This window comes from Dromaius novaehollandiae, chromosome 3 (assembly GCF_036370855.1).
Source record: "Dromaius novaehollandiae isolate bDroNov1 chromosome 3, bDroNov1.hap1, whole genome shotgun sequence".
Classification (NCBI taxonomy): domain Eukaryota; kingdom Metazoa; phylum Chordata; class Aves; order Casuariiformes; family Dromaiidae; genus Dromaius; species Dromaius novaehollandiae.
In genome coordinates this window covers 91,708,217-91,722,763 of record NC_088100.1, presented here as the reverse complement: position 1 = coordinate 91,722,763, position 14,547 = coordinate 91,708,217, and the positions used below count along the sequence as shown (strand labels likewise).

Below are 14,547 nucleotides of genomic sequence, written 5' to 3'. Positions count from 1 at the left end.
ACACACATGCACATGTATTTATGAAAAGTTCTGATGGTCTCCCAAGGAATATATACATAATATATTATATATATATTTAAAGTATATTTTTATATATTTATATGTACACACACACACTCTTTCTTATGCTTTTATGACTATTCACATATTTGTTCTTTGAATAAACATCTTAATTCCCAGCAGCATGCCTGGAGTGTACCCAGGCACTCCCAGGGCCATTTCTCTTTGTGAAGGCATCAGGCAGCACTGGGCATTTATTGTTAATGTGACCTTAAGTGTTTATCCCTGTTGTTGCCAACACAACATGCAGAAACCCCTTTGGACTGCCAGCTGTCATCTCCTACATCAAGGAAATTGAACCATGCACCTTGGCCTAAACAATTAACATAGCTTGCATAAATGTTTTGATAATGTCCTTGAAATTCCTGGTGAGATGAAAAGAAAAACAAAGAAACAGGAATAGTGAGTACGTTTTTCTTTTTAAATACCATGACATCAGCGACCATTTGTCTGTAGCTGAAATTGCAACGCTACATCCTATCAACACAATAAATAAATAAACAGATGGTTCTGTGTGCAGTTGAGCTAACGAAACCAGGTTTCCTATCCGCTTATATCTTGTAGCTCAATTCCCTCGCATCTGATAAAATGTAAGCTCTGTTCGAAGCTTTTCCTGTCCATGCACAATGTACAGTGCTCTTCTCCTGGACTCTCAACCACATAGTGAGGGGTGAGCGGTCTTCTCTATAGTGGGGCACTGATTCAGGGCTTTCTCCATTACGTGAAATTCAAAGCAAACTGTCAAAAGTTCAGTTCTCTGTTGAATTTGACTGAGATTGGCCAAAGATTCAAAAAATACCTGAGAGGATGCAGAGGTACAGATACATGTGCACACACACATGCATGAAGAGAGTGCAGTGACAATAGCTCATCTCCTCTGGGAAACAGGCTAAACAGTATGTGTTTATTTGAAGAAGACAGAAAAGGTCAGCGTGCAATTGCCCATCTCCTTTTAACTCCGGTGTATTAATTTTTAATTAAGAGTTCTATGCAATTGTTCAGGCAAGAGCAGCAGAGAATAAGTGGCAAGTCCGATGGTGAACGCTTTTCCCTTCCCTTTGAGGTAAGATACAATTTTGTCTATTTTTATAGCAAATGATACAGGAGAATTCAATACAACTTGACAAAACAGCAAGATTTCTGGCAGGCTGGCTACAGTTTTGGTCAAAGGTATTTAAGGTTTCACAATATTTGGTAATTTATTAACAAGGTTCAACTATATGCTTACAAGACAACTGTTGAAATAATAAGTATAAAGTGTTGCTAACACATTACAGACTAGACTTTTTAAAGTTTCTCTATTCCTTACAGGTAGTAGATATATCTCTGGTTTGTAAGACTATTTTAGAAAAAATTGCAAACCGCAAAAGCAAATTTACGGAAAAATTACAGCTAAAGAATTTTATGTAGATTTAAAAATATGGCTGTCTTTCACGCACAAACTAGAACACCGGTAAGGGAAGCTTCATCTTGTCTAGAAAAAAACATGCATTGGTTACTTGTAATTGCTCTTTCACCTGTTAAACACAATTGGTCAATAATAAACTTTTTAAATGTGACACAAAAATACTGTCTAAGATCAAAATATTCTAAAAGACAAGTTAAGCTACATGGCCTGTTTAAAACAGCCAGTGCTGTGAGCAGGCTGGTGGTCCATGCCCTGGGTCTGATGTGTTGAGCTCAACCAGGAACGCTTGCCCTGGGCAGAGGTGGAGAGAGGGAAGGCTGCTAATATCACAGCCGCTGACCTTCATGAAACTTGTTGGAACTTCAGTGTCTTGGCATCTTTCTTCTTCTGTGAATATAGATTGAAATTAATCTACAGGTTCGGAAGTTATTGGGTGGAGAATGTGTCGTGGTACTGCCTGACAGAAGGACAGCACACAGACCACCTGGGAGCATAAGCTTTGTCTTCTTAGGAAGTAGGACTAAAAACACAATTATGAGTAATGGGCATCTAACCACTTTATAAGAGAAGGTGGTTTGGGCTTACATATTTGTTAGGATGCTAGGGACAAAGTTTGTTTTGAACTGGGAAGAAATCCACATGCAGAATAACAGCACTCTGGGGAAAAAAAAAGTTCATTCAGTTTTCTTAGAATGGCTGTCAGATTTAGGCCAATTTAGTTGTGCCAAATCTAGGTAAATCAGTGTTTCCGTTCCAAGTTAGCAAGCTGTTCTGGCAGGTTTCTACATGCCTGTAATAACGTCTTCACTTCTGCATAGCTCTTGGCAAAATGGCCACAGGTGCAAAGCAAATGAGGTGTTAGGGACCAGATAGGTGACCTGATTTTCACAGCTGCTGAGCATCCCAGAGAAACTAATGGCAGATGTACACACTGGTGCTCATGGCCATTATTTTAGAAAACAGGCTGCTTGACTAAGGCCTGCAGCCTTAGATACCAACTTTGGAAAATCTTTTATCATTGAAAAAATCTACTTTGCTTTTGCACCTGTAATCTTTCAGGTTTGTGTTGTTTTTGTCCTCTAATTCTCATTTAAAATTTCCTGTTTTAATTGGCTTATAGAAAGCTATTTGGCAAAAAATATTTAAAAGTGAAAATACAAATAAAGGTTTTTGAACACTTTTTTTATTACTATTCCTAAACATTTGAAATACAACCACCAAGAAGATTCATGTTACCCTCTTCCATCTTAAAACCATTGGTGGATTATGTAACTTAAAACAGTTATCTCTACTATGATGAAACTTGTTCTTTGGAAATAAGTTTATTTTACCAAAGTTTCCATAAAATTGAAGAGATTCATCCTCAGTTTAAAATTTTCAAATTATGAACACACGGGCAGACTATACTTTTTTTCCTAACTAGGAAAACTACAGGATACTGAACAAATACCCATTTTTAAGAACTTTCTGCGTTTTTCTGAGGTTGTAGAGTGATCTCATGTGAGGCTAGTTTCATCCTCAGGTTCTCAATGGAGAACTATTTAGCAGTTGTAGTTACTGTAAAGTCTCTATTTAATCAATAGACAAGAGACTTGTTTACATTTGCTAATTTACATTAGACTGAAAAATCAAGCAGATTTTTTTTTTACAGAGCACATGGGGGCCAAAATTTGAGTTCTTAGTAGCTGTTTAGGGTATGTTTTTGTCAGCAGCACTGTGTTCACTTTGATAAAAGTAATAAATACGTTTAAGAACTACACTGGAATCCTTTGAGTGACACGGCTGAGGGAAATTGTGATTGCTGAAGAGCGCTTTCTTTCCCGGCACAGATGTTACAGTTTTTGCACAGAAGGACGTGCGAGCTTTATGCTTTTAAATCCTGGCGGGACACTGCGCTGGAGGCCCCGAGGGAGGCACCTGGGCGCAGAGCGCGGTCCGCCGCAGTCCCGTGGCCGCTCGCAGCCAGCAATACCGAGCTACAGACCAAGGGAGACACACGCACACGTACAGGAGGAAGAGGCATCAGCTCCGCGGCCGCTCTGGCGACCTGCCGGCCTTCCGCTGCCCCATGGCTAGGGGCGCTTTCGCGGCTGGTCAGGGGCTCGCGGTGCCTCTGGGGGGAGGCACCGACTCCCGATTTCCCCGCAGCAGCCCGGGCGAGCTGAGGTAAACAGGCGGCCGCGGGCACAAGGGCGACGTGCAGGCGCCGGGACCGGCCGCCCGGCGGCCCCACGCAGCAGGCGGAGGCCCGGCCCGACCCGGCCCGGCCCCCTCGATCCGGGTACCGCCGCCCCTCGGCCGCGCCGCCAGAGCTGCGGGGGGCCGCGCCGCGCCTGGGCCGGGCCCGGCCCGCCGGTACGTAGCGGGGCGGCCTCGCGACGCCCCCCATCTTCGGTGGGCCGGGGCTGGGGCGGCTTGCGAGGGCGGCCGGGGCGCTCGGCGGCGGCTGAGGCGGCCCCTGGCAGCGGCGGGGAGACGGCGGCACCGCGGGCCCAGCCGTGGCCTCACAGCTGTGTCCCCGCAGCCGTGCGGGGGGAGCCGCCTGGAACCCGCCTTTCTCCCCACTTAGAATAATAATAGAAAAAGTAAGTTGCCGCAAAGGTGACGGCGCAGGTGCCGGTGTAGAAGTACCTTCCCCCCCCCCCCCCCAAAAAAAAAAACAAAAAAAAAAAAACAAACAACCCAACCCGTCTTGGTTTTGATGCACACGATGGTGCAGCGCGGCGGGTGCTGCAGCGCTGCTGCAACTGCCCCAGCCTGCACTGCTTGCTCCCCTCTGGCGCTTCTGTGGTTTAAAAGCAAAGTAAGTATTTCGGTGAGAGTAAGAAAACACTTTTCACTCCCCCTGTTCTTGTTGTCTCGCCATTTCAGGAGAGTGCAGAAATGTCTCACTTTGAAAATAAAGGACTAATACTGGGCGTAATGGCAGGGACTGCTGGAATAAGCCTGTTCCTCGTTTGGTACCATAAGATGCGAAAACCCGGCGCAGCTGTTAGTACACCTGCACTGCTAGCTGTGGACAAAGGGTTTAATCCTGTAGGCTTGCAAAATGAAGCTCATAGCGAGCAGGGAGGTGTGCTGGTTTTACACAGAAGACAACTTCAGATACTAGAAAAACTGAACGGCTTGCTGGTCAGTGTGGACGAGCTGAAGAGGGAGGTGAAGTTCCTTAAAGAAGCTATTCCAAAGCTGGAAGAGCTTGTCCGAGCGGAGCTGCAAGGGAAGGGGGATGTTCAGAGAGTTAGCCCCTCGCACAGGGCAACCAGGCGGAGAAAAGCGGAGGCAGCTCCTGGCGCAGCGGAAACTACCAGCTCTGAGGAGGCAGAAAGTGAAGGAGGGTGAGTCAGTAATACATCGCCTGTAATGCAGAATACATGCAGGGCACACTGCATCATTACATCTGTGAAACTGTGTATTGCAAACAGTAGCCTACTTTTTTTTTTTCTTTTATGTGTATTTTATGTTTCTCTGTATTCAGGAAAAAATCCTTTAAAAATTCAGATTAGTCATTTTTAAGTCAGAGGAAACTCTGGGTGACCATCCCTAACTCCTCACTATATGTTAAGTTGTGTATTCAACACCAAGCATGATGCAGACTTTTAAGGGTGCATTTGGTAACAGCCTGATGCAGTATTTCTCCACAGCTGTGTAATGAGAAAGCAAAGTTAAGAATAATGCTATGATTTTAAAAGAGCTAGTAAGAAAGTAGTTATAAGTAGTTGTGTTTCTCTGATGGTGCTGTGTTCAAACTGTAGGAATGTTTTGTGCTTTTCATGATAATTATCTTCTATTGGCTTTAAAGGTGAATTATTACCTTGTTCTACCGAAAGGTATTGCATTTCCATGAAAGCTATGTCTGAATGCAACACGTGAACAAATGGCTGTATGTTTATGTATGTTACTGTCTACAGTTCTCCCTGTCTTAAAAATCATGAGGGATTTTAGGCACTGATTCAGTAAGTTAGTAAGTTCCTAGTTTTGATCACTTCTGGAGTCCCTCTGTTGTTCATGGATTCCTTTATAGGCCTCAGCTGAGGGAGGGACTCTGTTTTTGTGTTACCCAATACACCCTACGGTAGTCATGTAAAAATGGTGACGGCATCACCCTCCTCTGATTGCAGTGTCCCTGTCTCTAGATCAAGACCAATATCATGCACCTAGCATTTATTTATGCAGAGAGGCCGCAATGATGTGTGTTAACTTTATGTTGAAATAATCAAATTAGATGCTTATATACAATTTAGTATGGGTATGTTTGTAGCAACTGAATTTTTGTGCCACCTCCTCATTAAGACAGGAACATGCTGTTATAATTAATGAAACTTTTTTTTTCTTTTTTTTCTTTTTTTTTTAAAGAGTTCCTCAAAATGTCTTTTCAATTCCTGTGGGGAGAATTTTTTGTTATGTTACTTCCCAGCCCACGTGCTTCATGAGCCTTGTATTTTGACTCCGTGTTTTGAGACCTGTCAATTATGAACCAGTACTTACTCTTTTTTTAAATGCTTCAATATTAGCAGGGATCTTCAAAGACATATTCCTCTTCATATGATGTAGAAACATTGCAGTTCTATTAGTTTCTGAGATTGAGTTGTTTTTATTTGGTTTGCAAAGGCCTTTATATTGCATATAAAATATCTGGAGATGTAGGTAAGACTAAGGAACCAGTTTATGAATTATCAGTGTCATAGACTCAGTGCAGAGGTTATTTCATACCTAGCATTTAAGATTACATTTCGTGGTCTGGAGAGATGCATTGCAATTTGACAACTTATGAAGGAAACTTGCCTGCTCAGATGGTTCTGTGTGACAAAGAAGCTGCGAGATGGTCCAACAGAAGAATGACTCTTCTGTGCAAGAGCGTTGAATGTGTCCCTAAGAAAGGCCTTCTCTAATGAGTGTTTGCATACAGCCAGAAGAAAGGAAGGAAGATAATTCAAGGTTAGAGATAGTGTTAGTCACTTGGGTATGTGCTTTACCAAGGCTATTTTTTAATCTCTTCTGAAAAGAGATATCTTTTGTTTTAACTAACACAAATTGCTTACTTTCCTATGCATGTATCTGAAGGTAATTCCTAAGCAGTACTTACAGTTTGACTGTTTTGCATATCTTCTCTGAATTTAAAGGTAGTTCTGTTTCATTTGATTAATTAGTTTTCTTTCCATTCTTTCTCTTGCAGATAGAAGTAGGTTGTCAGTCTTAATGCATGTACAATCCTTATGTATACAGGTTTTTCTGAGGTCATATGTAGCTGTATTGACAGAGCACATTCTGTGAGAATTTGCAGTGAGAGGCAATAGCAACATATGCTTCTTTTCAGTTAATGTGTATCACCACTTCATGTGCTATAGGTATAAGACTATGTATATTGCTTTATGCTGTTCCGTAGTGAATTTGAAGCATGATACAGAATTCAGTTACTAGTTTGTTCATTTGATAAATAATCTTCCTCTTTTATTTTTTCCGCTTGCTTTATTTATCTAAAGTACATACAGTGTGTTTCACTGTCAAGCAATATTTTCACTGTCTAGAAGCATTTTGCTTGTGTTTAGCAATTCTGTTTTTAACTGATACTTGGGTAGATGCTGGGAATTGACAAATGAAGTAATCTTAAGCATTTTCTGGACTTGTGTTGAATGACTACATTGGTTTCAGATTTGCAAACTTCTCCCAAAAGAGGTTTTAATACTACCTACTTTTTCCATAAAATATTTGATGCTGGCAGGCTTACCTGTGGTCTTCATGGCTTTGATCTGTTCTGGTAATCTTCTCAATATTGCAACTGATGTTGAACACTTCGGGGAGAGAAGCTTTGTCTTTCAAAAATCATCATATATTTCTGGAAGTGAAAAAGATCACATATTTTAAAATAAATGAGATAATGACAGCTAGCCCAAATGGGAGGTACGCTGAATGGATCATACACTAAATGGATGCTGAAGAGCCCATTGTTTATAGTCTGTGTGCTCCTATAGACTATTCTTAATAGTTTGTTTCAGTTTACATCCCTTCATTAGCAAAGACCTCAGTCGTTAACTTTTGAGGATTCGTAACGTTCATTCATTTACAAATACAATAAATGGTGTCTAGATGATCAGCTGGGATGGAGTGTGTCACCTAGTTCTGGCCTCTGTCATTTTGAAGCTGTTTCCTCCCTAATACAGCAATGACGAACCACTGACATCAGTGCCATGTTTGGCACCAGTCTTCGGCTACCCTGGCACCCAAGCTTTTCAAATGACACTTGGCATCAGTCACCAGAAAGACTGACCACAGTAAATCTTTTTTCTTCAATTTTTCCCCACTATTTTCCCTTGAAATAGTTTATCCTTGAGAGAGGAGGAAAAGGAGAAACATTTCTCATGGCTGCTTGTGAGTGTTATTTCACTTTTTGTTAATTCATTCATTTTTGCTGCCCATACATTTTCAGTGCAATCCTCAGCTGACCTAAGAATCTGGTTTGGGAGATTTCTGCTCTGAGGCTACTATCATTAAAAATGGATCTGCCCTCTGCTGGGTCACACAGTTAAAATTTGATACAGATCAGGTGTTGACACATAATCACCTTCCTATTGAATTAGCTGGAGTGGATTAGACAGTGTTTGTGTCAGCTTATGCTTTTTATGTTGGCTGGGAGACAGCAGATAATATCTGATCTAAAAGTTGGAGTGTTGTGAACAGATTAGATACCTGGTTAGGCCCAGTGCCTGCCAGTAAAAAGTTACTCTAAAACAGGTTTTGAACCAGCAAAATGAGTCTGTACCACAGCAGTGTTTTATACCAGGTAGCTCAGGTTTTTCAGGGCAGTGCTAGGTGCCTGGATTACTGAGCTGCTTAACCACAGCGTGGTGAGTCCCCAGCATGGTTTCCATTTGGTCTTTGAACTTTGAACAACCTTTGTGATCCAATCCAGTTGGTTGATCGTTGCTCCTTAGAGTCTTATCACTGTTTTTCTCTTTTAAATGAAATATATTAGTAATAAAGGTGTATACTCAGTGCCAACTTGTTTTCACATTTTTTAAGTTCTTGCATTTTGTCAGATACTGCTCAGTGTTTTTATCACATGTAAACATTCACTTTTATTTTCAGCATTTGATAAAACCCTTTTCAGGAAAATACCAGGTAAAATAGCAGCTATCAGTGTTGTTATAGGAAATGTGTAAAGCAAAGCATAATGACTCTTCCTCCTTTGTTGTTAATTTGCCTTTTAGATTACTCTCATCACCCCCTAGATTTTTAGGTTTTGTTAAAAAATCTGCACTTTTGCTTTTTGTGTTTAGTACCAATGAATTTGTTTTGTAGTGTAGCTCTTCATAATGTACAACTTGCTCTTCTGCTTCTCGAATGAGCAGTTATAAAACCCTGCTAGCTAGTTTATTGAAATCAGTTTTCTAGCTCTTCTTATTGTAGTTTTATATCAACAGTATCTTTTAGGCTCTTATTTTGTCCTTAAATAGCTGGAAGGATTTCCTATCTTGAAGTAAAACTGGCTTCAGTTCAAATTGATGAAGTACACCTTACCCAGGTTTTTAGGAAAAATCCTAGCTGTTTATTTTTTAAAAGTCTGTGTAATGCCTTCTTAACATGTTACGTTTTCATGCTTAAAATAAATGTTTTAGTCTGACTATGTTAAGGATTGAACAGAGAGCTAGTAAGAAAATCCATGTAATAAGAAACAAAACAGAAAACATTCTTTTTGCCCAATTTGGTAAAATGTTTCAAGTGATGTATAATGTTTTATACTTGATAGAATTACCTTATTGTCATTTTACTTCAGTAGCTCCCAACCTATGTAGGAGTTTGCTTGGGGTGCCTGATGAGTGAGGCAGAAACTCGTCACAAGTAAGTCCTGGAGCCCCATAAAGTCTGGCTTTGTGTTGTTTCTTCGGGAAACGCTGGGAGCCAGCAATGTCAGCTCTGGAGCCAAGGAAGGAAGGAAGAGGAGGAGAGAACCTTCTGAAAGCACTATATTTTCAGTTTTTCTGAAGGAAGAAAACAGAAATTTTGAGGAATGCTGATGCATCTCTGGGGGGACAAGTAGCATGTCTAAGCTTAAGCATGGAGAATTATTTGTATTCCCTTGGACAAATTGTTATTGGGACAATTAATTTCTGTCCCTCTAATGAGAAACACTGTTCATGGGCCAAACTAGGAGAAGATCTTAAACATTTTGTGTTACTTTCATTTGAGAATGTCATTCTGTTTTGGTTGTATATCTGCTCTTACATAGCTCAGTGTCTTTTGACTTAGGTCAGCAGGCACAGGGTTGCACGTTTTTTTGCAGTTCCCAGAAATGATATTGCCTTACATCACGGGGAGAAGAGTTATCTACTATGTTGATGTTTTTCATTTTTGCACGGATTGTTTAACAGGTACTAGTTTGCCTTCTTTAAAGCATGCAAATCAACAAGTAAAATGAAATATATGATGATCTTATCAAGGTTTAAGATGGTCTGCTCCACATTTAAATTCTTTGAGGACCCATAGGACAGAAATACAGAAGGTGGGAGAGAATTTCCCAGGACAGTGAGGGGTAGAAATAGAGGACCTGTCCTGCCTACTCCTCTTTGTCAGCCCAGATGTGATCTGGCAATCATGTTTCTCTGGGAGTAGCAGGATGAGGATTAATGCAGTATGGCCTCGTCTTAGGAGATCATTGTTCCATGATATTTTATATTTTGCTCTTTACAGGTTCCACATCAGCTGTTAGTCTGTTATCTACTTGCACACTTCTTTTCGTTTCAGTTTCTGGAAGAATATCTTTATATGATGTAACCTGCATGAATTTGATATTTGGTTATGTTGGTTTAATACACTGCTGCTGAAAATTTCTGCCAAGCTTATTTGGAGTGACAAGGGTGGCTCTCAGCCCAACCTTGGCCTTTCCATTTTTGCTGACAGAGTAACATCTTGTGATAATCACTTCTGTTATATTATCTAGCACCCAACATTTAAAGTAGGTAATTGCACAAAATTTTGTTTTAATTGGAAGAGCAACCCAAATCAAGTCAGGAAAGGAGGAAAGGTGCTTTTCAAATATACTTCAAAACCGGGTACTTTTCAAACATCCCATCCACCCTCCAAATCTCGTGCACTTCTGGTCAAGTTGGTGTTCCTTGCTTGTGCTCTCTATATATAATGTAGCTCTGCAACCACTTCAGAATAACTGTGGACAAACAATATGCTGTGTTTTTAAAGATGCATCAGGAGAGCAAAGTAAACATTTACTATGCACAAACACTGACTCTGCGGCATACAGCGTAGGATTTATTTTTGATGTCAGTAGTATCAAGATTTAGTGTTATGATTCTATGGAAATCTCTGACATTTCCCTTCTTTTCTCCACTATGCTTTGTTTTTCCATTTGAACATGTATGTGTATTTTGTTTTGTTTCTTCCTATTCAGAAGTTTTTGAATCCTCTTTCCCATATTACTGGGCTAATCTTGCAGAGAAATTGTCATGCCACATCTGGCAGTTCTGTAATTTAAACGAACACTTAAAACTGCATATTACAGGCTACAGCCAGTGTATCTGGTGGTGTTTTAATTCTGTTCACTTGCTATAGTGATTTGTTGAAAACAGACTATTTAAAAGCCATAATTATTAAGCTCCATTTATATTCCTAACGTTCTGTACTAGTTATGTTTCCAGAAAAAAAGTAGTGCTACTCTCCTGAACTAGTTAGAGTTGCTTGATACATGTAGTACATTTCATACTTCTTTTTTCTGCTCATAGTGACCATTTAAAATCTCCGAACTTAGCAGATAATACTTTTAAATTACTATTTTTTGTAAGAACAGCATTTTAAAAAATGGAAGTGCAAAAGATCAGGCTTTTCTGTCCATATTTAGTGCATAAGCAAATGGCTACTTTTAAAAATAAGGTTGTTCAGTTGCTCCTGTTTGAAATTTGAGGACCCTATTGTATGCTTAGTGCTTTGGACAGTAAGGCCGCTCACTCACCTCTGCATGGAATTTATGGCTTTTGTAAATATTTGTTTGTCCTTGACTGTCTTGTGCTGAGTGTTTGTGCACTAAGAATAATGAATTAATACAAGCTGTTTCCCATTATCAGATATTCCGATCTTCAGGATGTAGGAAAGAAGTAAACAATTTGACAATAATGATGTTACTGCTTATATTTAAAATTGTGTCTGTGACCTTTAAAGTGTTTAACAAAACACTGTGTGATTCTTAAAGCATGTCTGTTTTGGTGGGCAAGCTCTTCAATTTCAAAAAATTGGAAGATTGAGGCACAGTGTTGAAGAGGCCTCTTCAGGGTTACAAAGCATGTGTTAATACGCATTATGATTTACAGTGTTCTACATCTGAACCACAAGGACACACACGTTTCTAATATGTACTTAATTTTTGAATGCGTTGTTAGGGAGGACATAGTGTAATTACTTGCCTGTTATGTTTGGAATTACGATCATGCTGTCCCTTTGAAGATAGAGGTACTATAATAATAAAAAGCTTGATACCATGAACAAAAACTCCCTTAAGGTTTCACAGCTGGCAGAAATCGTGCTCTGAAATTTTTGCATTTGAATTTCACAATGCTTTGCCAATATCTTCAGAAAATATAATTATCATTTTCTGTTATTTTAGTTATATTACAGCTCATACTGATACCGAAGGAGAGTCTGAGGAGGAAAAGGAATGGATGAAATCGCCTTATGTTGTTGTGAGATTGGAAGAAGAAAAAGAGTTATTTAACCTTTTACAGCGGGTGGACAGTTTGCACAAGGGTTCAGAGGATGATAAAAAGGAGAGTTTCAGACTGCTACTTGAGAAGGAGGACAAGGTATTAAAGAGTAAACTTAGTATTATGTTGCTATTAACTTATGCTTAGTACTGTATTTGAGAATTTCCTTAATGTAAGCATTAAAATGCGGACAGGAATGGAAGATGGAATTCCATGCCTGTTTTTAAAATACAGTGAAAAAGAAATATTTTCAGATATTACCAATATTCATCTTGGGCATGCATAGAAGTTTTATTATTTTATAGCCAATCCAGGTTCAATAACTTCAAGTCTCTGTTTAGTGTATGTGTTCTTGCGTGCAGTGGGGGATGATACCATGGGCTTTTTCCTAGACAAGTGATATGTATTTTTACTAGTTTTAAAATGGCCTGTATGAGAAAATCCTGTGGAATTAAGTAGTAACCAGACCAAATGTTCCCAGGAAATAAAACAATGAGTCTGTAGAGCGCTTATAATTTTTTGGTATACTTCGTATGACTTTTAACTTTTGTGTGCCCATGTGTAACTTTTAATGAAATTTTCAAGTGGTTTCATGTGTAGTGCTTAATTCAGTGTATCAGTTTCTTCTGATTTGACAGATACTATTATTTCTGAATATATTTTCATTTACATATTGAAATATCCAGATGAGTAGATGTGATAAGAATTGTGGGAGAATACAGTGCTTATTTCATACCTAAGGAAAATATACATTGTTCAGGAACCTATTGTGCTTTACTGGATTGCCTTTCTATTTTTAATAAAAAGAGACCTGTAAAAACTATTTAGACGTTCCAGGGTATTACCAAAAGTTATCATCATCTTTGGTAGTGGAAAAATTGATCATATGGTTCTCATACATAGGAAAGCTAGTATGCAAGGGAGGACAGAGAAGGATGCAAAATACCAAAGATTCATGCAGTATTCCTCAAAGCTGCTCTAAGTATTATGAGAGGAAACTGTATAAGTGTAATTTTGATGAGTTTAATTACTCAGTTGTCCTCTACTTTCAGTATGAAAACTGTGCAGGCTTTCTTTGGAGAGTTGCTCGTGCTTATGGAGATCTGTTTGAGATGACGACAGATGCTGAGGAAAAGAAAAAGTATGTTACTGATGGTAAGTCAAGGAAAAATGTTTGTGTAAAATGTGATCTGAATGTAGGGAAACATGCTTGGAGCGTTCATGCTTAAGTTTTCCAACCCAAGCAATTTCCAGTCCAATAAATGGGAGCTTGTATACCATAATAAAAATGTTTTGCACAACAAACTGCCACATTATATAGCTTCAGTCTGTTCTTCTCACACTGGAGAGATCTAGTAGTGGTGTAGGAGAAGTGTTGTCAGTCACAGTTGAAGGCAGTTGGCTCCGGATGGTGTCCTAAAATCCTTTATTTTAAAGAGAGTCAGATGGCAACAAAATGTTTTTTTAAAAAAAAAAAGAAAAAAAAAAAAAGATGTTGTCAGCACAGTTTCTTAATTACATATTTGGGAGAGAGGAATAAAGGCAAAGCCAAGATTTGTTTTAATTCCTTCTGTGGCGAAGGAGAAGTCCTACAAATCAGCAAACTCTTTTGTGGTGGTCATGGGGCTAATACTTTGGGAACTGGGAAACACTGTCTAATAAACAATAGTCATGTATGACAATTGAGGATGCTGCTTCCAGGCATCTCTCCCCAGGTGTCCTGTTTGATGACTTAACCTGAAGCAGATTCTGATTTCTTTCTTCACAGCTCTTTTTCTATGTTGCTTTTAAAGGCATTGCCTTTTCTTTCACTGTTTAGAAACATTTAGAAACTGGGGAGAGGAATGGTTTACATTTCCCTTCTGTTTTGGGCCTTCTTTTGATTACAATAAAACCTACTTCTTTTCTACCTATGTCACCCTTCTGCCTTCTGTTCAAAACATTCTCTTAGAATAATCCTTTTTGCCTCTATCTATTTGCCTTCATATTTTCCTCTATTAAAGGTTTTATAATTGTATTCCAAGTTCAGGTTATTCTGTCTTTTGTACCTCTTTTTCCTTGTTTGTTACTTCATGTTCTGTTGTCAGTGACATCCCTGAAAGAGCAGTTTTGACTACCCGTTGGTATCCTCAAAGGCAATGTGACCCTTTGTGCTATCATTAAAAATGCCATAGCCAACCTCAGCTTGTCCAAGGTCCCCATTCCTATTGTCATCTGAATGCTCATGAAGACTTACACTGTCTTAACTGTTTAGTTGATACTGTCTTTGCTTTGGGAGCAACTTGGCTTTTTTGTATAGAAATCACCCAGTCCAGTGAGGATTGTAATGAAAAATAAAATACAATGGTAAACTCTGTTATTGGAGCCTTTGCT

General features: G+C 39.4%; 1 protein-coding gene across 4 annotated transcripts in view; it reads left to right on the top strand.

Annotated features, from left to right (window-relative positions):
- The first annotated feature begins 3,358 nt into the window (after window positions 1–3,358).
- The window catches only part of RMDN2 (regulator of microtubule dynamics 2), a 49,516-nt gene continuing 38,327 nt past the window's right edge, over window positions 3,359–14,547 (top strand). For 2 of the 4 annotated variants that reach the window (XR_010388503.1, XM_026122966.2), the window contains exons 1-4: window positions 3,708–3,823; window positions 4,340–4,806; window positions 12,078–12,273; window positions 13,227–13,329. Coding sequence is in view for 3 of the 4 variants with exons in the window: in XM_026122966.2 (XP_025978751.1) it covers window positions 4,352–4,806; window positions 12,078–12,273; window positions 13,227–13,329 (754 nt within the window). In the remaining variant the exon portion in view is untranslated. Of the gene's footprint in view, window positions 3,635–3,707; window positions 3,824–3,912; window positions 4,054–4,339; window positions 4,807–12,077; window positions 12,274–13,226; window positions 13,330–14,547 lie in introns of those variants that run through there. The other 2 variants (XM_026122965.2, XM_026122967.2) reach the window with 2 other exon arrangements.